The 21851-nt window shown below is 41.9% G+C and overlaps 2 protein-coding genes across 6 annotated transcripts in view; both read right to left on the bottom strand.

Annotated features, from left to right (window-relative positions):
• Positions 1-9480, bottom strand: part of LOC119027829 (cyclin-dependent kinase-like 2) — an 11207-nt gene extending 1727 nt beyond the window's left edge. The window contains exons 1-12 of one of the 2 annotated variants that reach the window (XM_037113302.1): positions 9136-9480; positions 8482-8655; positions 8019-8213; positions 7540-7724; positions 7337-7449; positions 7092-7231; positions 6787-6875; positions 4390-6513; positions 4193-4286; positions 3960-4113; positions 2278-2382; positions 1-729 (exon numbers count right to left, since the gene is read on the bottom strand). The exon at positions 1-729 is cut by the window's left edge and continues 1727 nt beyond it. In XM_037113302.1, the coding sequence (XP_036969197.1) occupies positions 2324-2382; positions 3960-4113; positions 4193-4286; positions 4390-6513; positions 6787-6875; positions 7092-7231; positions 7337-7449; positions 7540-7724; positions 8019-8213; positions 8482-8649 (3321 nt within the window). In that variant the 5' untranslated portion in view covers positions 8650-8655; positions 9136-9480 and the 3' untranslated portion in view covers positions 1-729; positions 2278-2323. The other variant, XM_037113301.1, reaches the window with a different exon arrangement.
• A 504-nt stretch (positions 9481-9984) lies between these two features.
• Positions 9985-21851, bottom strand: part of txk (TXK tyrosine kinase) — a 37956-nt gene continuing 26089 nt past the window's right edge. For 3 of the 4 annotated variants that reach the window (XM_037113310.1, XM_037113311.1, XM_037113309.1), the window contains 16 exons: positions 18558-18744; positions 15535-15583; positions 15314-15395; positions 15109-15234; positions 14392-14456; positions 14178-14237; positions 13953-14007; positions 13683-13762; positions 13465-13592; positions 13299-13373; positions 12545-12716; positions 12236-12452; positions 11573-11637; positions 11261-11379; positions 10976-11133; positions 9985-10184 (listed from right to left, as the gene is read on the bottom strand). In XM_037113310.1, the coding sequence (XP_036969205.1) occupies positions 10113-10184; positions 10976-11133; positions 11261-11379; positions 11573-11637; positions 12236-12452; positions 12545-12716; positions 13299-13373; positions 13465-13592; positions 13683-13762; positions 13953-14007; positions 14178-14237; positions 14392-14456; positions 15109-15234; positions 15314-15395; positions 15535-15583; positions 18558-18570 (1536 nt within the window). In that variant the 5' untranslated portion in view covers positions 18571-18744 and the 3' untranslated portion in view covers positions 9985-10112. The remainder of the gene's footprint in view (positions 10185-10975; positions 11134-11260; positions 11380-11572; positions 11638-12235; positions 12453-12544; positions 12717-13298; positions 13374-13464; positions 13593-13682; positions 13763-13952; positions 14008-14177; positions 14238-14391; positions 14457-15108; positions 15235-15313; positions 15396-15534; positions 15584-18557; positions 18745-21851) is intronic. The other variant, XM_037113314.1, reaches the window with a different exon arrangement.

The following is a 21851-nucleotide window of genomic DNA, read 5'->3' on the forward strand; positions in this document are numbered from 1 at the left end:
TATGTGGCCACATTTAGCATCAGCATTATTTTCCTTTTCAAACACTAATGAGTCTGAAGCTGTGTTTTTTAACTTACTAAGGCCAGTTAGCTTACTTTGCTAGCAGCCTAGCTCCACGTTGCTGTTGTTAAGAGTTATCAATGTAAACTTGAGACAGATCTTCTGGAAAGTAATCTGCAATAATGGAAAACGGCTCCCAGGTGACCACAGTGTGAAACATGTGTGGTGAAGCAGGGTGGAGCTGGTGGTTGACGCTGCTCCGTAAACCTTCCCTGTACTAGTAAGTTTTTTAAAAGCAGCGATGATTAACTGTGTTGCAACTCCTCAACCACAAACCACATCAGATGAGCTCAGACAGAACTTCCCAGTCTAGACATCACCAGTGGTTTCCTTCACTTCTCCTCCCTCCTCTTCACTCCCTTTTTAACCTCCACCACAGGTCGTCTTCAGTCAGTCTGCAGTCCGACTCCAACTGTTCACCATTCAGCTGCCGTCCACTCCATCTACAGTCATGTCCTGCAGGTGGACAGCTCTGTCCGTCTTCATCGTCCTCTTCCTCAGAGTTCAGAGCATCGACTGGGATCTTGGTGAGTACGAACACCTCAACCTGGAGAATCTTTATCTTAACCTTTAGAAACTTATTTTAATCTGCAGCGTGACAGATCAACTGTTGCCTTGATTGGACCTGTCTTTATTATTCATTAGCGTGTTGCTGTCATGCCAGCTTTACTGCAAACAAAAGACAAAGACAAAAGTAAAACACACCTTAGACCTGTCATCATGAAATATGCAGCGACGACCTACAGCTCAGATGGCAGCAGACACCTTAATGTACACAGACACACGAAGACGACAACACCTGTTGAACTCTAGACACGTAAGACGGAGGTCCACTGTTGAGGAGTGTAAAGGAAACAGAGGAGGCTGACTATGTAGGAAACTGTTGTCTGTGAGACAAATACATCCTGTTATAGTCTTATTATTGAGCAATATATCAATAATTATTCTGATTCTGTAATAGGTAAGTCTATAAAAATGTCAAAAGTCACAACAAACCACCAATTAACGGAAACTAGATGTCTCAAACCTGAGGAGTGTTTGGTAGATGAGGTGTTTATGTAATAATTATAACTGTCATGGATAATTCTCTTTAATTGGTGAATTCCTTTGAGACAATAATATCCAACAATGCTCAGGTTTTGCTCACAGGAAAATAAGAAACTGATGCCACGGAAGCTTTAAAACTCATTTTGAGGACCAACACATCTGGAAAAATTAATGAGTTTGTGTGTGAAGTCCTTTATTAACTGCTAGTTTCAAACTTAACTAGTGATTTACTAAATGTGGTTGCACTCTTAGAGGTGCCATTTGTAAGAAAATGTAGATTTTTGAGTCTCATTCAGTCTTGTCAGTTTCTGACGGGTTGGGAATGAGACTCAAAAATCTACTTTCCTTACAAATAGCACCTTTAAAACTTAGTATCACAAGCTGTAACATAACACATGCGACTTGGTTTTATCTAAACCCCGATACATTTGTGTTTTAGACTTAGTTTATAGGAGGGAAATATCTGTTTATGCCAACATAACCAATGTCTGGTCATTTAGCAAAACATTGTTGATGTAACATTTTCTTTTCTGAGGTATGACCTGTTTTTGTTAGTCAAGTCATCTTACAGTTGATCATCGTTATAATCAGGAATCTCCAGCTGTTGTTACTTCTGTTGTTGTGTGATTTTGCCATTAACGACCTCTAACATCCCTCCAGCAGCTCCTGACAACTCTCTGGAGACTTTCGATCTTCCTGAAATCGATGGTTCTGCTGTGGACTGCTGCAGGATTTTCCCTCTCCCCACACCCCAACCCACCATAACTACAACTACAACAACAACAACAACAACCCCGACTACAACCACAACCACACCCACCACCAGGAAGGTATTTACACCATGAAGGATAAGCTTCAGATTCACTTTGTCTTATAAACATTCAGATTGTAGCCTTGTAGATTCTTAAGTTATAGTTTGTTTTTAAATTAAAACATGTAAAAACTCCTCCAAAGTCCTTATTTTATTTAAATTAAACTTAAGTTACTTTCCTCGGCATTGTGATTAAATGTTGTTAAAGTGCATTTCTTTGCACAAATAAACCGGTCCTCTTTAATCTCTTCTTTAATAACTGTATGTACATTTTTTATCAGGTGACCACGACCACAAAGCCAGCCACCCGACCACCACCAAAGATCGACCACTCCAGTATCAACATGCTCCTGAAATACCTCCTGGCCAACAGCAGACGCCACACAGGAGGTTCTCCACCCAGAGTTATCCCTCAGCCTCGCAGGGTTCAAAGCTCATCTGAAAGCAATGAAGCAGCCAGAAGGCTGCACAGAATAGTTGGTCGGAGGAATATAGGTTCGTCATCTTCAGACTCAAGTGACGAGTCTTAATGGCATTTTCTTCAAAAACAAATCCATCCCAAGACAACCATGAAATTTGTCAGCCATAAAAATGTTGTAGCTTCCGATATCATGATTGTAATATTTTGTATGTTGTTATTGAATATTGTGCACTAAAGTATTAAGATGTGTGAATGCTGATTTACTGCTGTTGCTGCTGCCATTAATCAAGATCACCACTTTAAAAAAAGCTTCTTTATTTATATTATACACACTGTTTGTTGAACCATTATTCAAAATGTACTCATATGTTAATGACCTGTTTTAAAAAATGTAATATAAATAATAAAAACAAACCTAGAATTGTTGATTAACTGTTGTTAATTATTTTTTTTATATACATTTTCCATCTGTTTTGACTAAAGATGCTCATAGATCATCATTTCATTCTTGTATTTACATCATAATTGTGTTTAATACTTGACAATAGCAAAATGTAGCTAATGTTCAGTAATTTTTGCAGCAAGGATGCAACAAGTGTCTTTGATTTCAACGCTGACGTCAGCAACACTTACATGTCAATATAAGCAGTTTGTTCATAGCGACGGGTAAAGTTGTCATTTGTTCATTCTGGATTAATCTGCTGATTATTTTCTCCATTAATTGATCATCTGGTTTGTTAAAAAGCAGAAAATCCAATTTGTAAAGATAGAACCATAAAATGTTTCTGTTATGTTGATGTGACAACAATAGCAACAATAGAATTGTGATAATATAAAGTGACTGGACTTCCTATTCAGTGATGAGACAACATGTTGATTTTTGGACATACTGAAGAAAAGGAGTCAGAAATGTTTTCTTCTCTTAAGGTGAGTGTGAATCAGAACTGTTGTTTCCGTGCTGCTGAGGTTCTGATGGACGAACAGATGGAGCCAAATGGTTGATTTTCCTTTGGTCCTTGGAAGTTCCTTTGTTATGTTTACCTGAGAAAACATTGGGGGAACTATCACTTTATTTTAGTTTTCCAACACTAAGATTAATAAGTCAGTTATGAATAAATATTTAGTGTATTGTGATAACTACAAACAAGCACATCCGTTCACATACTGTCCACAAAACCCACAATAAGTTGAATTTCTCTTCATTTTTCTTATGTTGAAGCTAATACCTAACATGTATGGAGTCCATGCATTGGTCAAGAATCTAAAATGTACTGGGTAGGCAGAAACTATGCTTGTCATAGAAATGCTTTGGGGTTGTTTTCTTGAGAGATTGTTGGTATTTTCAAACCCTTGTTCATCCAAATAGGTCGGTAGAGTTACGAGAGGGGAATATTATTAAGATTAGTATCTTTGGCAGCTTGAGTTTCTTGTTGTAAGAACACAATGGGAGGAAACACTGAAGAAACTTGGGAAAACAGAAGTGGTGGCAGGTATAAAGTTACCAGAAGGAGACTGGATTTTGATCTATACATTTTCAAAATATATCGGGGGCAATATGTTTGTTTTTGCTTTGCTAAATTGCAGGAATGATGCCATGTGTGAATACTGTTGTGTGAGTACCTTCTCTCCCTCTGAGTTCTGGCAGCACCGAGCTTCTCAGATCTGGAAAGTGGACGTCCGACTTCCTTTTGGCCACTGTCATGCCATCGCTGTTACCTTGGTTACAGCGGTCGGACAGGAAGGAACGCTCAGGGATCAGACTCTTCTGTGACACCTGAAAGAGGGAGAGTGGTAACTTTGAATAAGCACATGTTTATTTAACACTCTGTCGTAGCTCAAACAAACACGGTTACCTGTGCAGTGAATGATCCTGTCATGCAGCTGGACGGAGACTGTTGGGCCAGCCGATTAGTAATGCCACCCTGATGCCTTGGGTTGTCCACACACCTGTGATACACAGAAACACATTCTACCATGTGTTGAACTACACATCATTTGATCACGACTGTAATTTGAATCAAAAATACTCTATTGTACTTCAAGAACTTACCAAACACTGTGGGTCCCAGGATGGAAGCTCACCCCGAGGTTAAGGTGATCGCTGGAGACTGGGCTGTCAGTACTGACGACAGAGAAGGACGGGATAAGGGGTGTGGAAGATGGAGGAAGGAGTAGAGGGGTTGAGGAAGGGGGAGGAGGAGGTGGTGGAGAGGAATGCAATTGGCATAAATCAAACTCGTTAATGTCTGTGGTGTCATGAAATACAGAGCTTCTTGTCGAAGTCTTGTGGTCTGGAATCACTGTAGAAGTGAATGAAGTCAGTATATTTGTTGTGTTATTCCTTTCAGGGTTCCCTGTTTTCTTCTGTGCCTCTGTAGATGCTGTTTTCTGAGTCATTGTGGTGGTGCTAAAAGATCCAAACTTTGCTTTCGGTTCTCCGGTCAAAGATTTGCAGTGAGAGGGGTTTGACGATTTCATGTTAGGTTCATCTTCACTGCTGTTGTTCTTTTGCTCAATATTTCTGCTTCTAGAAACCTTTGAGGTTTGATTCACCAAAGATTTGGTTGTTGCAATGATGGACAAAGAAAGTGCAAATTCCTCTCTGTTCTCTTTATCCGAGGCTTTCAAAGTTTTAGTGATAGTGGTCCCAACTGGTGTGCTGATGTTAGGGGTTTCAGTTGGTATGGTGGTTGAGTTTCTGGATTCTGTGGTGATCTTGTGCTTGGAAACACTCTGCTCATGGATGCTGCAGGGCTCAAAAGACTTAGATATCCCAGGGTGGTCTGCAGCTATTTTGGTCACCAGACTCATCTTCAAGCATCCAGGATTCTCCTTGGTGTCCTTGTTTGAAGCATTTAAACTATCCTGATGATTTTTGATTGGGTCCATCGGAAGGTCCCTGGAAGGCTTGTTGGGTACGCTTGTGTCATATGCGGGTTTAATATCTGAAAATGAGCCCATTTGAAGGGTTCCTTTAGGTAGTGTTGTAGTGCTGTGAGCAGGACTGGCCTCTTTACAAACTGTGAATATGGGCTCTGAAAGATCTGAGGTAAGAGTCTTTGACAGGCTGGTGGACAAGGATGATTTGGTTGTGGTCACTTTTTGGCCAAAGTTTGAGGTGATTTTAGATGGTTTGAGGTTTGAGGGTAAGACATTTGGACATTCAGAGGTCCTTCTTGGCTCTGTGTCTATGTTTGAATGATTGTTTTGATGCTCTGAGGTAGAATTTGTCTTGCAGTGCTTGGTGACAGCAGGGATAGTTGAGGTGGCGTCCTCTGTGTGGTCACTGCTTGATGGATGAGACGCTTTTAGTGTCAAGCCTGCTTCGTAAATGTCTGTTGCAGCACCTTCAGGGTGTTCTGTAGAGGATATTTTACTAATATTCTGTGTTAATTTTGTGCTTGCAGGATCAATGGCTGATTTCAAAGAGGCTTTTCGAGATGGACTCTCATTTGGATGGTCATTGGTTGAGCTTTTAGACAATTGGGGAACTTTTGTGCTTGAGTTGACCTGGCCCTTCCCGAAGTTTTGACTTGGCTCGGATTTAGACCTCCAGATCTCCATCACACCTTTCCCAGTCCTACTCGACACATTTTTGTCAGAGCAACTAGAACTCAAGCCAGTCGAATCTCTGTCTTTCGTATCCATATTTTTCGAATGGCACTTCCTTGACTCTGGAGAAGCAACTTTACCACTTTTTTTGGGTTTACCTACTTGATCTGTTGTGGTCTTGGAAGCTTCTAGTGAATCTGAAGTAGGGCCTTTAGAAAGTTTAGAAATATCAGGTTCCTTTCTGAGCTCTGTACCAATGGCTTTTCCTGGTTTACTTCTAGTAGCCACAGTCATTTTTGATGCATGATCGATACTCTTGGTGCCTGATGTTTTGGTTTGCTTAAAATTCAAAGATTCTGAGGTACTCACAATGGTCTTAGGAGTCTTTACAGGTTGCTTGCCTTTTGATTTCTGTATTTTTTCCTCTCCACTCACATAGTTTCTCTTCTCCTTTTCCTTGTTGACTTTCACATCCATGTCCTCTGATTGTTTCTTGTCTTTGCCTCTTTGGTTCTTGTCATCCCCTTCATCCTTGTCCCGTCTTGGGGTTTTGGCTATTTTGGGAAGGGTGGAGTTTTCTCTGTGGTCTTTTTGGATCTTAGCATTCAGCTCGTCCAAAACCCTGTTTAAATACATAGAATAGATAGATGCAGCAAGTCAATAACTTGATTTCGGAACTATACAATGGTCAGTTGGTTCATGACTTTACATTTAAAGTCATAGCCCAATGGGAGACTAGGTAATGTAGCTAGAAAACAGGATAGATTCAAGTTCAAGTTCGTACAACAAGCTCTGGAGGATGCATCTATGGCATATTTGTATTGATAAACAACAGACAACAGTGAACAAATTTTAACTGCCTGTAATTGAACTTATTTAGCATAAACACAAATACCTGATGTGGAAAGAATCTTGTGTGAACAGAGGATGCTCTAACAGCTCTGAACACTGAGTTCGTTTTTCTGGATCCATCTGGAGACAACTCTGAAAGAGACAACACAACAACACAAAGGTAATACTAATGTCTAACAAAGGCTCTGGAAGTGAATAAGATATATACAAGTTCAAATCGAAGAAATCAGATAAAGTGGCTGAGTTTTGGTGCCAATCCTCCGATGGCAAATGACATATATGTATCATCAAGACTTTCCAGCTCTTTTGTATTGTGACATTTAAGTCAGTGAACAAAGTAAACAGTACCCGTGCCAGGTCCAGGGCGGTGGTGGTAACTGTAGGGAAGCGCTCCTCCAGTGGGACTCTGCCAGAACATTCAGGCAGTCTGACTCCAGAAAACACAGGATTCCTGTAGAACAACTCCTGGTGATGAGCCGTAAGGTTACCTAGCAAAGAAAAAAGGGGGAAGTCAAAAGAATGCAACTGTGTTGAAATTCAACAGAAGATATTTTGCATATTTTGATCCAACAAATGTTTGTATGTGTGCCTACCGAAGCATCTGACGATGTGATAGATCTGGTCGAGGTCGGAGTCTCCGGGAAACAGCGGCTGACCTGTTAACATCTCTATCAACAGACAACCAACCGCCCACACATCTACAGGTCTACAAGCACAGACAGACACACACCTGTTAACATTTGATCAACAGACAGTCTACTCCAACACATCCTCAGGTGTGCATGCCGACACTTACTTGCCATACTTGGTGTCTCCCACCAGCAGTTCAGGCGCTCTGTACCAGCGAGTGGCCACGTAGTCCGTATAGACGCCCCCCTCAGAGGACGATGTCATGGTCCGGGCGAAGCCGAAGTCGCACAGTTTAACCACGCCCCCCTGAGAGATGAGTATGTTCTCTGGTTTGATGTCACGGTGGATGACCTTAGAAGGGAAAGATGCAGGAGCAAGTTTTGATCCTTCCTCTGGCAGCCCTAATGGAGGCCGTCAGCGCTTCTTGAAGACATGGTTCATGTGTTTCTTACTCCAGATAATTGGCAGGCGAATCATACCTGCTCTGCTAGGTATCACTTCAGTATTGTGGCAGTTAACTGGACTTTCTTGAAACTTACTTGAGTTGAAACGCAGCACTTAAGTATACTAAGACCTGGATAATGTTGATTTTGGGGGATCCTTTAAGTACGTAAACCTCTTGTGCCTCCACACGAACACACTCACATGTTGCTGGTGGCAGAAGGCTGCAGCCCTCAGGATCTGGTACAGGTACTGCCTGCTGGTGTTCAGGTCCAGTCCGCTCGGGTTTTGCTCCAAATCATCCAGAAGTGTTCGCTCGACGAACTCAAACACCAGATACCAGCGGCGGCGACGCTTCCACACTTCCAGAAGGTTCACCAGGTTGTCATGACGCAGTTGCTGTAATGTTTAAAAAGAGGAGAGCAGAGATACAAGTTTGAGAATTTGAAACTTGACGTGGTTAAACATCCATCCGACATTACTTTAAAGGTTGTGGCACTGTTATTTCTTCACATCCTGAGTGAACAGTAGTGATGGACTGTTAAAAAGCAGCAGTGAGAATATGACTCTCAGTGGTTTGGACTTTGTTTTATGATTGACAGGCTGCTTTTGTGTTTCCCTTCGCTCAGGTTTCCCACTCGACATTCACTGATTGATTGACGGGTACCCTCAGCAGCTTGATCTCCCTCAGGGCGATCTTCTTCACCGTCTTGTCGTCATCCGAGTCCACAAACTTCTTGATTGCAACGAGGCGGCCGGAGTCTCTGTGACGGCACTTCAACACGGTGCCGTAACTGCCCTCCCCGACCAGACCCAGAGACTCGTAGCGCTCCATTAGCAACTAAACACAGGAGGACAAGAAACGTTTACAAACCTCACTAAAATACATTCACAGTCTTCACAATTCTTCTACAGTGACCCTGCTCCTCGTCTGTACCATTAACACACATTATATCAAACATGTTAACAAACATACTCAATAACTTTGATCTGATCATCACCTGAATCCACACAGTTTTTATTAAGTAGACAGAGAAGAAATATTTATTTTAAAAAGACGATAAGAAAAAAAAAAGCATACAGACTTTTAAATTAAACAATATAAAAGACATAAGCAGAATAATCTAAAAGTAAAAAGCAGTCATGTAAGAAATCGAAGTTAAGGAGACATTCAAATTCTTACGTTTTACTGATTACACTTTTTCACAGATTATACACGGGTTGTCGTGGTGTTGAGTATTATCAGAAATATCACAACAGAACACAAACAACAACACACAGTCACACACAGTCACACACACACAATCACACACACACTGACCTTGTGTGGAATTCCTTTATCGTTTAAATCGCTGAGCTTCCATTATCAGCGTAAACACTGGAGTAACGTTTCGTGTGTGTGTCACTGGAGAAGACAACTCAAGTCCCTCTCTCTCAGTGTGTGTGTGTGTGTGTGTGTGTGTGTGTGTGTGTGTGTGTTGCCATGGTAACGCCCCCCGCCACGCTCCGGGCAGACGGTTACGTCAGCACGTCCTTCAACGTGACGTGACACCGTGGGATGTGAAGATCTGAGGTGTTTGAGAATATTTTGCATCACAACATTTGAGATGGTTGTTGCAGCTCAGAGGACTTTCCCTGAACTTTTCTGTACATTTCTGTGTTTTTATTTTTATTCTTAACAATCTACTGGCTTCTGTTTCCTCTCTTGCTGTTTAATTTGAGTTGGAGTGAAGGCTCTGTGACTACAGCTGTGTTCAGGTCTTCACTGTGCCATCATCCTGTCTGTTATTATTATTTATCTCTTAAATTATGATCAAAACTTTAAAAAGACATGTAGTTTTCTCCACAGTGGTGAACCAAATGCTGATATTTCAGCCTTGTGAGCTCACAGGAGGTAAACTGAAAGCTCTCTACCGCCTCCTGCTGTCATTTCTGAAGAGCTGCACTTTTAGTGATTTGGTCACTTTTTACATCATTTGTTTGGTTTGTCCATTATTCCACAAAGACACAGAGTAACAAGTGGATTTAATTTGAAGATTGAACATTTACGTATGGTGTATGTCCATAGCGAACATGATCTGTTGGTTTATTTTACATATTTACATGTTTTGGGGTGTTTTTTAAGGTCAAAAATCACACAATGGATGAAAATTCACAAAACCAAAACGGCATCTGTGAAGAGGGTTTTAATGAAAAAATAATTATTTACAATAAAAAATACAGTCTGTACATTCATGATAACAGTTACAGAAAAAAACTAGTTTGAAAAACAGCATGATAATACTGGATATGTGTGAGTTAATCCGGGTTTTCTGCCAGTTTTCTGATGTCCTCCAGAAGCTCGGAGAAAGTTGGCCGACCTTGAGGCCTCTACACCACCACCACCGAAGAAGAAGAAGAAGAAGAAGAAGAAGAAGAAGAAGAAGAAGAAGAAGAAGAAGAAGAAGAAGAAGAAGAAGAGGAGGAGGAGGGTTTGAGGAGAAAGGGAGAAAAACGAAGAGTTGAAGCAGTCGTTAACAAAATTTTTGATCATCAACTTAATTTAATTAAAGAGGGCTTAAATAATGTCAGCTTTAAGTTTCTTGACACTACATATACGTGATGTTCCGGAGACTTTGAGGCACACCTAGTGACCTTCCTCAAGAAGAACAACAACAACTAATATAAACAGTTGGAATAATGACTAACAATCTGAGGGACAACTATCCAACGGTTGGAAGAACGACTACCAAAACAATCGAAACTTCTTTGAAAAAGTTAGAAGAGCAACTACTCAACAATCTGAAGAAGGATTTTCCAAACCGTTAGAACCGTCAGATTTCAAACCGTTGAAAGAACGGTTTCAAAACAATCAAAATAAATTGTCAGAATGATTTCTGATCGGTTGGAAGAACAACTTCAAAACAGCTGAAAGAACAACTTTCTAACTATCAGAAGAAAGACTAACAAACAATCAAAGGAACTTCTTGGAAAAAAATCACAAGAACTTCTTCTCGACTGTGAGATGAGAGAATTCCCGTCAGAAGAACGAGCTTGATCTTGTGAAGGATATCATTAGATGTGGCTGAAAGCTGAGGAGCATCCCTGATATTTTATTGCTGAGACAAAAGCACTTAAATAAATGAAAAATGAATAAACACTCATCACTTGAAGAAAAGTACCTCGTGCCAGCAGCGGTACATGATGGCGTAGAGCGGCTGCGAGGCGTGGTGCGGTCGGTACAGCCGGACTCCTCTGGTGATGTCATTAACCACGTCCAGGTTGGTGCAGTTCTCAAACGGAGTCCGACCCTCCGAGTAGATCTCCCACATCACCACACCTGCAAACTCAGATCATCCACAGATCAGACACAGACTGCTGCGAGTCCTGCTGCCATTATTACTGGTACTTTTAATTTCTAATAATTAGAGCGAGTGGACGGTAACGTGAATCTGTGGTTTCCTCACCAAACGACCAGACGTCAGACTTGCTGCTGTATTTACTGTAGTGGAGAACTTCAGGAGGCGACCACTTCACCGGGAACTTGGCACCACTAGAACTGGTGTACTGGTTGTCCAGAACGTACCTGCAAACATGAACAGAGTCACAACTGGAAACACAGTTTACAAATTACATTTCCTCCCCTTTTCTGGTCTTTATGCTAACCCAAGCTAAGCTAACAAGCTACTGGCCCTGGATTTAAATTATGTTCTCTGCCTGAAGTGAACGATGCCACCTCTGAACATATCCTTTGAAACGTGAATGAATGTTTTATGCACCTGGTCATCCCAAAGTCGCTGACCTTCACCACGTTGTGCTCGTTCACCAGACAGTTCCTCGCTGCCTGGAGGAGACACAAATAACCAGAAACGTCAGACAAATAACTGCAAACTTCAGACAAAAATGCACCTGGACCAGTTCGCCCAATAGGCTGTGTGAAAGAAACGTCACTGGAGGATTGTGAGGCCATAATGCTACTAATCTAGGCTAGTTAGCTTTTAGCAGGACTAGAACAACTGATATATCTGATTTATGTGGTGAAACAAGTTGAATTCTGAAGGTGTTGGAGCATCAAAATGGACTTTTTGACTCCAGGAAACAGGAAAAAGTATATTAAGCTAAAGTCAATTAGCTTAAACTGATGCTACCAGCTAACCTTAACTAGCCTGTGTTAAATTTTGAGCTGTTTTCCTTCCCACAAATGAATTATTCTATGCTATAAGAAAAGTTTATTGGAAGATAAGAAATATATAGTTACTGAAGATCAACTTCAACCAATGACGATGTACTATTTGCAACATTGGATTGTAACTACGTACATTTACTCAAAAAAAGTACATCGCGTGCACTTCCCTTATGTGTTGAGAAAACTCTCCTTCTTATAAAGATCAATCAGCCGTCTTGGCTGTAAAATGAGTCGTCTCACAGCTGAAAACTCTCACCAGGTCCCTGTGGATGAAGCTGTTGGCCTCCAGGTACTCCATCCCCTCACAGATGTCCTGGCACATGGACAGAAGCCACGCCTCCTTCAGGGCCCCGCCCCTCTGCCGCAGGAAGTTCAGCAGGCAGCCGTTCTCCATGAACTCGGCCACGATCAGCAGGGGGCGCTGCTGCAAGCAAACACCGTACAGCTGCACCAGTTTAGGGTGGCACAGCCTCCTGGGAAACACAACGAACACCAGAGTTTCACTTCCTCGTCTCTGTTCCCTCATCGCTGCCTGTCTGCACCTTAACCTCTCCCCCCTCCTTACATCATGACCTTGGCCTCCTCGATGAAGTCCTCCTCGTACATGGCTCCCTCTCTGATGGCCTTGATGGCCACTCTCTGCTCAGCCCTCCACTTGCCGAGCCTCACCAGACCGAACTGACCGCTGCCCAGCTCCTTCATGAAGGTCAGCTCGCTGGGGTTGATCTCCCACTTCTCTGCAGGGAGGGAAACAGAAGGAAGAAGAGATAAGAGGAAGGGAGATACAGCACAGAAAGAAGAGAGAGAAACACACGTGACGCTGCTTTCCAGACAACTCTGAACTCAAATTCTGACCTAAATTCAACACAGACAAACAAGTGACGTAAGCATAGTGTCATTTCAATAGGAAGGCAGGATATGGCAACGTTTGTTTCTGTATGTGATCTATAAATAAACTGAACTTCCATACAGCGTTTGATTAAAGAGGCAGCTCTCAGTAATTTAAATTAAAAAGATGGAGAATTAAACTTGACAGGATGGAGGAAACTCTTCTGATGGAGCTCGGGATTCATCACGGAGATGCAGTTTTTTGTCGGGAGTCACTTATTGTTTCTGCTCCTTATTGAATATGTTTTATTTTGTTAACCACCAAATTTCTATAATCAGAATTGTACTTTCAGTCCCATCTAGAGGCCTGTGTCTGGTGGTTTCAACTCATTTAGCATCACATCTTTTATTATGACAGGGCTGCACGACCTTGGAAATCTTGGAAAAAACTGACAATACAATATATATAAAAATATATAGTTTTTATTCACCTGAGCTGAATCCTGCTGTGGCAGGTACACACCTTCCCATCGGTCCCACTGCGTACCTCAACCTGGTCACCAGACCTGCACACATATATATCCCGATGAAATGAAGCTTTGAATGTAGCCCTCTTGTCTGGATGTTAGCCTGCATGCACAGCGTAAACTCATGTACCTGCTGCGTTGTGTTCATGGTAGTGTATGACGTCAGGTATGGAGTTGAAGGTGTGTTTCTCAGCCAGGAAGAACTGCCCGGTGTCACTTATTTTGATCTGGTAATGCCTGATGTCCCCGCTAGCACTGCTGACAAACCAAAAGAAAGAAAGATATATATGTGAATATTTATCATGTGTGAATTTGTGGTGTGTCTGTCTCAGCTGTGACGTGAAGCACCTTGATGTTTTGGTGTAGACAGAGACGGTGTAAACTCCTTTCTGACTGGACTCTCGCACCACGAAACCTCCCTCTTTGTCCTGGAAACAACCAGAAATACATTCACCAAAAGTTTTCATTTCAAAATATGAATTATAATGAATTAGCTGGTTCAGCTCCATGTACAGCAAACATAAAGATGTGTGTATAACTTTCTTTTACATACCTACGTCCCTGCTAAACCTATAAACAGACACATTCAGACAGACAGGTAGACAGACAGGTGTTTACCTCTTGTCTCAGCAGCTGCTCTGCTTCTGTCCTGGTGATGTTCTTGCAGTACCACCTCCAGACAGACAAAGGAAACAGGATTAATCATTTAACTTTTGCCTTTTGGTCACTAAAAGTACTTATTTTTAGGATGTTAAGCAGTTGTTGAACACTTCTAATGATCCAGTTTTCTACACAGAGTAATAAACAAACGTTAAGAGTAATAAACTGCGGCAGAAGACTCACGAGTTTGCCTCGATTCTGTTCTTCTCTGTCACGTAGTTACTGGGGATGAAGCCTTTATTCCTGATGGAAACAAGCACAAATGAAATATGAGCGTACATCAGCAGCCAAAGTGTTGTACGACTTGGAAATTTGACCTGAAGGTGGCGCTAGATGGGAAGTCAGACATTGAATCCTGCTATCGTTGAGACTTTTCAGCGTTTAGTCTTGAACGTACCCGTGTTTGTCCTGCGCTCGCCACCACAGCTGGTCCTGTTTGTGGAGGATGATGTACTCTTCTCCCTGTGGACACGACACTCTGCATCACCTCGCTGTTTGTGTACTCAGTCATACTCGAGTAAAAGTGAAGATACTGTGTTGTAGGATTACTTTGGTAAACGTGGAACTCACCCACATCAAGAGAACTAAAATGTAGTGGAGTGTAAGCGTAAAGCGGCAGGAGAAGGAAAGTAAAACCTCCTCATGGTTGTATTAAGTACAGTACTTGAGTAAATGTACTCAGTTACATTCCATCAGTGGAAACAGAAAACTCAACATGTTCTTTGTGTCACTGAGAAGATTACAAACACTTCCTGTATTTTACTTTTTTTTCACTACATCATGATCTTTAATCACTGTTTGTAGACTGGAAAGCAACTAAGTACATTTACTCGAGACCTGTAAAGGAACAAAATGAAGTTGTATTTTCCATTTTACAGAACTTTATACTTCTACTCCACTACATCTGTCTGACAGCTTTAGTTTCTTTGCAGTTAGTTTTCAGATTACCTTCCTGCCCAGTGAAGACATCAGATCTCTCGAGATGTGCTGATGTTGAATGTTTGTGATAAACTGACTCTTGTAAAAAGTCTGAAAGTATGTGATGTTTCCAAGAACCAACAACATGACCAACATGTCTGTGTGTGTGTGTGTGTGTGTGTGTGTGTGTGTGTACCTGTTTGAGTGTGAGGTCAGTATCCTCCTTGGCGGTGAAGTCGTACATGGCGACGACACTTAACAACCCCTGATCTTCACCGTCCTCAGGAGGAGGGAGGGGGAGCTTCCTCCTCGACCTTTCCACCTGAGAGAGACAGAGGAGTTACACACAATACACACACACACACACACACACACACACACACACACACACACACTCTTACCCGATAGGCGTGTCCCGGGTATCGTCTGCTCTGGAAGCACAGCGTGGTGCTTCCCTCCAGCTCCATGCGGGTGCTGAACTCCCTGAAATAAAACAATAAATTCTGAGCTTTTTAAAAAGGACCATACCGGGTTTTTACTTCATTCACTTCAGAAAACAGGAAGTAAATAAAACAAAATATATAGTTTATATTTTAGTTTGATTGGAGGTGTGAGGCTGTACCTGGTCTGAACGGCACAGCAGCAGCAGAAGACGGAGTGGATGGAGTGATCTGGACGAGGAAACAGGAGAAGTTTTTATTCAAATAAAACCACAATACAAAACCTTTCAGATTTAAAATGAGTAAAAGATCACTGGAGCATCATAATTCATGAGGAGGAGAATCAGATGAAACCAAACTGTGACGCTCACGTCGTCCCGACGCTGCTGTGGTGATGAAGTTTTACCCACAAACCAACATGCTCATGCTCCCTATCAGTGGATTTAAAGCTGCATCTTGTCTTTTATTTTGAAGTAGTTAAGTCACAGGAAATGCAATGTGTTCAGTTAGGTTTAGCATTCACTGTCATTTTCTACATTTGTTTGAGTGCGGATCAGTTTCTGAACATGTCTGGGAGTCTCTGGGAGTAACAGGACAGGATGGAGATGTTCGATGGTCACAGGCTGCACACCTCCAACTTCACAGTGAAGAAATTAACTCCTTTCACCTCATTAACATCATCAGGTTCTCTGTCATGTCCGAGTTTGAATCAGACGTATTGACAGAGCTGCCCAGCTCTACCTAGCACCAAAAATAAAAGTATGAACTCTAAAATAAACATAAAATTGAACCTTTAAGGGAGAAAAATTGAGACGACAGTGTTACTGCAAGGCCTCGAGTGTCCAAGATCCAGATGATTAACAGGGAGGAAGCTTCTTCTAAATAGACAGGGCAGTTTCTCCCACAGTCTCTGAAAGTGTGTCAGTTTTAACTTAAACTCTGTCTCTCTCTGTTTGTGGTTTGGAGTGGGAGGTCTTTGTCAGGAAGTACAGTTTCCTTTTCTATAGAACTAACACACTCTTCAGCTTGCTGTAAGTGTGTGTGTGTGTGTGTGTGTGCGTGTCTCTGTGGGCGAATGAACAGCGAGCTGAGTGGTGTGGGTAATTTTCTCACCCTTCGTGATGTATGTGCACAGAATATGTTCCTCAGCTGAAGAACAACCCGTCTGCGACCACAACACCGAAGCCTGTCACGTGATTTAAAGGTGACTGTCAAAATAAAAGCAGCCCTCCGGATCCCGTCACGACGAGTCGATGCCATGAGGAGCGATGAACTCTTCTGGTGGTTTGTGGTGAACCGACATCCCATCGATACACTTTCTCTAATGTTTCTGTAACCCAGAAGTTCCTTCAACCTCAGGCTGACTGAAAAACTTAAATTTGGGGGTTTATGGAAACATTTAAACTACGTAACACTGGATGTGTATTGGAGTAAAACATACAGAATATGATGCGTTCTGTATTTTTAATTAAGCAGATTTTTCACAGCATACCAAATGTTCCTGTCTGCAGTGTAATCATGGATGTACAGATAAATATGACCAGATTACTGTGATACTGAAGAAAACGGCACGTTTCTAAGCCAAGTTCTGCAGGAATACGTTGCATCTTTCTGTCTGTTTCTGAAGATATTTCAGGACGTTTCGTCCAAATGGAGACACAGATAATGAGCCCTATCTGAGCCCTATAAGTTACACTCAATCTGAAAATACTGGCATGACATTCGTGTGTTCACATTTCACTGATATCTCGGAAAATGAGTACAATTGTTCGTGCTAATTGCAGACAAAAACATCTGTCTTAAAGAAGTAGATCTGTCTCTGAAACATATATTTTTAGCCATGCTAGCAGTCCAACACCTTGGTCCAGACTGAAATCTCACCAACTGTTGGAGGGACTGGATTGAAATTTGGTGCTAATATTCCTGATCCTCCGGCGACGGCTTTAATAAGTCCAAGACTTTAGATTATCACCAAATATGTGCAACAATAAAAACAATCCCATCAGCCTCCACTGTACTTTACCGTAGCATACAAATTATGACTAAGCCGCTAAACGAAAGAAAACATCAAATGTTCGTCTGCTGAAAGAGCCCGTGTGGCCTTAAAAGGACGCTGTTGACTTCCTGTCAAGGTAACTGTCCGTTTGTGCCAGAGAGAGAAACAGAAGTGAAACTTGAGTTTATCTACTGACGGTTTCTATGAACTCAGCAGGTCAGAAGTGGCACGCTGCAGACAGGTGTCTCTGCTGCTCACCAGTTTTCCGTCTACGTTTCCACCTCTCTGCATGCCGCAACAGTGAAGTGGAATAGAAAGAGTCGAGAAGTACAGTGAGTCTGAAATTACTACTGTCTTATTTTTGTGATCTTACAGTTTTAGAAGCAAACACAAACACACTAAATTAAGTTTTAACTCAAGGTTAAGCTGCTGACAGTTTTAGACTGGGTTCATCCATCTGTGCATGTTCAATGCACAACGTCTCCTTTGACTCATAAGATTATTCATGATTTTTGCACCATGTAAAATTCATGATCCTCCTCCAGATTTGATGAATGTGATTTTTCTATTCTTCTGTTTTCTTCTCTGTACCCTGCTGCTGTTACAAAAGGAAAGAAAGTTTCTTCTCATGACCTCCTGGTCCCAACAACAATCCCATTCAAAACTCCATAAACAAATCCATCAATTTAGCGTCATGTTGCTTGCACAAGAGTCACATTTTACAAAACCTTCTTTTAATTGTCAAAGGGGTCTGGTGAGGCTGGCTTCAGGCTTTTATTTTGAAAGAACTAAAGGGCATTAACCAAGATATCATCTGCTGCTGTAAGTGTTGTTTGTGTAGATTTGTTGAATGTGTCTGCAGTTTTAGCTTCATGCATCCTGCTGCTGTTCAAAAAGGAAGAAAGTTACGTTTCTTCTCACGACGAGACTCCTTAGCACTCTGTTGCTAACATGCTAACAGTCACACTTTGTAAAACCTTCTTTAAGTTGACAAAGTGGTCCAGTGAGGACGGCACAGACAGACAACAACAGGCTTTTATTTTGAAAGACTAGCCAACTTTACAAGTTCCAGATATTTTCTTTGTGAAAGTTTTGAATGTGTAGATTTAATTTATGTGTTTGTTAATCTTCCTTCTGCATACAGAGTTTAAGTATGTAGTTAATCATCAGGAGTTTAATGTGCAGATACTTTACAGAACAGGAACTTACTTGACTGAATCATGATCGACCGTCTTTACGAATATTCTTCGTCTCTTTCTCCCTCCTCTTCCTCCTCCTCTTCGTCTTCTATCTCCAGCTTTTTCGTCTTCAGCTCGAGTCTTGAAGGTCAGCGATGATTTTCTCGTAGATCTCGAGCGCTTCAACGGGGCTGATGTGATGCCACAGGTTAGGAAACCTTAAAATAGGTGATCGACAGAGACAGAGAAAGAGAGAGAGAGATAAAGGAAGAGATGAAGAGAGAGAGAGAAAGAGGTGGGTGGAGGAAGTCAAGAGGTTGAAGCAGGCCAAGAAAGAGAAGAGAAGATGCGGGGAGAGAAGACGACGAAGGAGAGAAATATCATCTCAGGTTTGTGTTTGTCGGCTTCGGCAGCACGAATAAAGTTTGATTTGAAAACATTCAGTCGTTTGTACGTTCTGTGTTTACAGAGAGAACAAGAGACGAAGACAAAGAGATGGAGAGGAAGTGAAAGAATGACGTGAATGAAACCACAGAGCATCCGTCTCTGAACAAGTCCAGGAAGAACACACACACACGCACGTACACACACACACACACACACACACACACACACACACACACACACAGAACAAACTTACAATGAAAAACAACAACATTTTTAAATCGACTCCTTGAACAAAATTACAAGCTAATGTGAACTTTAAAACATGAAATCCAGTCTTCATAAAACTCTTCTGATCGCCATTTTTTAAAAAAATATATGATTTGAAAAAAAAAAAGAAATCCCATTCAGAGTAACTTTATTTAAACTGGACAGTTCACAGCTCAGTGAGGCTGGATTTAGGCACAGAGGCGCTAAATGCTAACAACCGCATCAAACCCGGAATAAACGTGAGCAAGTACGTTTCTGCAAAACCACAAATAACTTAACACTTGATGTTACTTTACGTTGTAACTTTATGTTTGATTATAGTCACATTCATTTGCTCTGGTTAGGGTTTATGCACTTGGCTCGAGTTGGAGAAACAACATTTTCTGGCCTAAAACACCTCGTTTGGTTGGAGATCTGAAGAGTCTCCAGGATGCTTTCTGAAAACCACAGATGTGTCCAAGGTTGACATTTGCACCAAAGGTGTCAGAGGTGCTGTTATTACACGGCTGCCAAACGGTCGACCGCAGCTCAGCTCTCATCGCTGGAAATTTTTAAGCACTCTTGCAGACGTCTCCAGATGTGTTGGCGGCAAAAACACTCTATCTGCCATTGTGGCGACCAAATCAGCTATTTTAAGTTGAACCATGATGTGATGGTGTGATGATTGGCTGGTTGTTGAGGTATTTGACGTAAAACTTCATATGATCACTGAAGTGAGTAATTGAGAGAAGAAATAATCTGCATCTCTACTTATAGATGGGCGGGACTTGAGATGAAAAGTGGGTGGTGCTTACATCAGCTGTGGGTGTGGCTAACAGGACAGGAGCCTGAAACTAATCTGTGTCCATCAGAAGTTGTTCTATTTATAAATGATTAGAAAACAGTCACAGGACTGAGCCTCAGATCAATGTGTCTAATCAAGAGAACAAGTGAATGTTATATTTCTTTTTATTACTCTTGACTGAATAAAGTTCAGCCAGCGACCAGACGGGATCAATGATGAGGTGATCAGATCTGCATGGTTGTAGACCGGTACAGGAGTTGTGTTGTTTTCCATCCACGTTCAGCTGTTTAGTAACAGTCTTCAATGCACCTGAAAGCATCACGAGGCATTTTCAAAACAAAACTTTCTCTCAGCGGCCGACGCCACTAATTTAACTGTCACCACTACTGTAATAACAACAACAGTCGTGTCCTCATGGGAAGTTTCACGTCTCTGCAGGCTGATTTTCTAAGAAAAGAACTGAAACAGACTGACATTAAAGAAGTGCTCTTCAGACATGTGACGAGTGTCGATGGATGCACTCCAGGACAGTCTCTAATCTGCTCCAGTCGTCACGGATCAGCTCAGCTGATTATGATTATGATTAAAGGTTTCATGAAAAGCTTTCGGTTTCACAATGACACACAAACATTTGTGCTTCTACACTTAAGAGGAACCTCGTGGAAACAAACCATCCGCTCACCGTTGCATGAATCTATTCTCCCACAAATAGTCTCACTTTCTGTAACGTCCAAACATATTTCCAGTCTGAAAATGTCCTGAGATTGTTTTTAACACACAGTTTTAAACTTCTGGTCGACAGATCTCGCAATCAAACTGATTAAATGTAGTGTGATGATGTTGTTGACGTGGCGTGGGGATCTTGGGAGTTGATGTCTTCATTGTTATGACCTCTGTTGCCAAACGAAAGCTAACAGCTGCTAGCTTGCTAAGGTTTGTACCGTTATGTACACCGTATGCTGTTAGCTCTCTGAGCTTTGCTGTGCAGTGAACAGGAGCGAGGATCGATCATCGGCTCTCAAATGGCCGTCGGACGGGTGGATGAATTGCACTCTCCGACAGTTGAAGCAGATCCACGAGTTGATTCCCCTTTTTTCTCTCACTGCACCTGCACGAAGTGACAAACAGCATCTGAAAAGACGCCACAGCAACACGACGACGGACAGAAAACACAGAGGCCAGGTCGGGTGGGACGTGGCGATAGCTTTGTCTCGAGTCCATCTGAGAAAACGCCTCTGTTTCATGAAAGTTGGATTATCAAGGCAGCAGCACGCTTCTGCCCAGTTAGCATCGTTGCTAACACCTGCCTCAGAGCTATCAAACTACGGTCCACATGTTCAGCGTGAGCTCTCAGGTGGTGGCACAGTGTGAGAACATTAATCATGAGCTTTGACTCGACAGTATAAAACGCTACAGTGTCCAGATTTAAAGACCATTTGGTCACAAGTTCAGAGGCTGTTGTTGTTGTGACACGCAGACGACCGACTGGAGCAGTTCAAAGCACAACTGTTTGTCAAAGCATTACTGTGTTTTTGTGTCAAGCTCATTTTCAGTGGGCTAAGCTACTTTTAAAACATTACAGCTTGCCAGCGGAGAAGTGTCGATCTCAGATAAGGTGGAACGCTCCTGAAGCTTAGTTCCAATAACTGCACGTATAATTGATTGTTTTGTCATTAGCGAAAAAACAATATTGACCCTGAGGTTGAAAAAGGAGCCTCATATAAGAAACAATACTAAAATAAAAAGCAGGAAAAGTCACAAGAGATCTGGCGTGGATAGTTGTTGCTGGAAGACAGTAGTTCCACCTGAACTGTCCTCCAGGTTACGTCTCATTCTGAGATCGATGCTTCTCAGAAAACACAACTGCTAACGTGAGTTGTCCAAAAC

The sequence above is a fragment of the Acanthopagrus latus genome, chromosome 10, assembly GCF_904848185.1.
Source record: "Acanthopagrus latus isolate v.2019 chromosome 10, fAcaLat1.1, whole genome shotgun sequence".
Taxonomy (NCBI): domain Eukaryota; kingdom Metazoa; phylum Chordata; class Actinopteri; order Spariformes; family Sparidae; genus Acanthopagrus; species Acanthopagrus latus.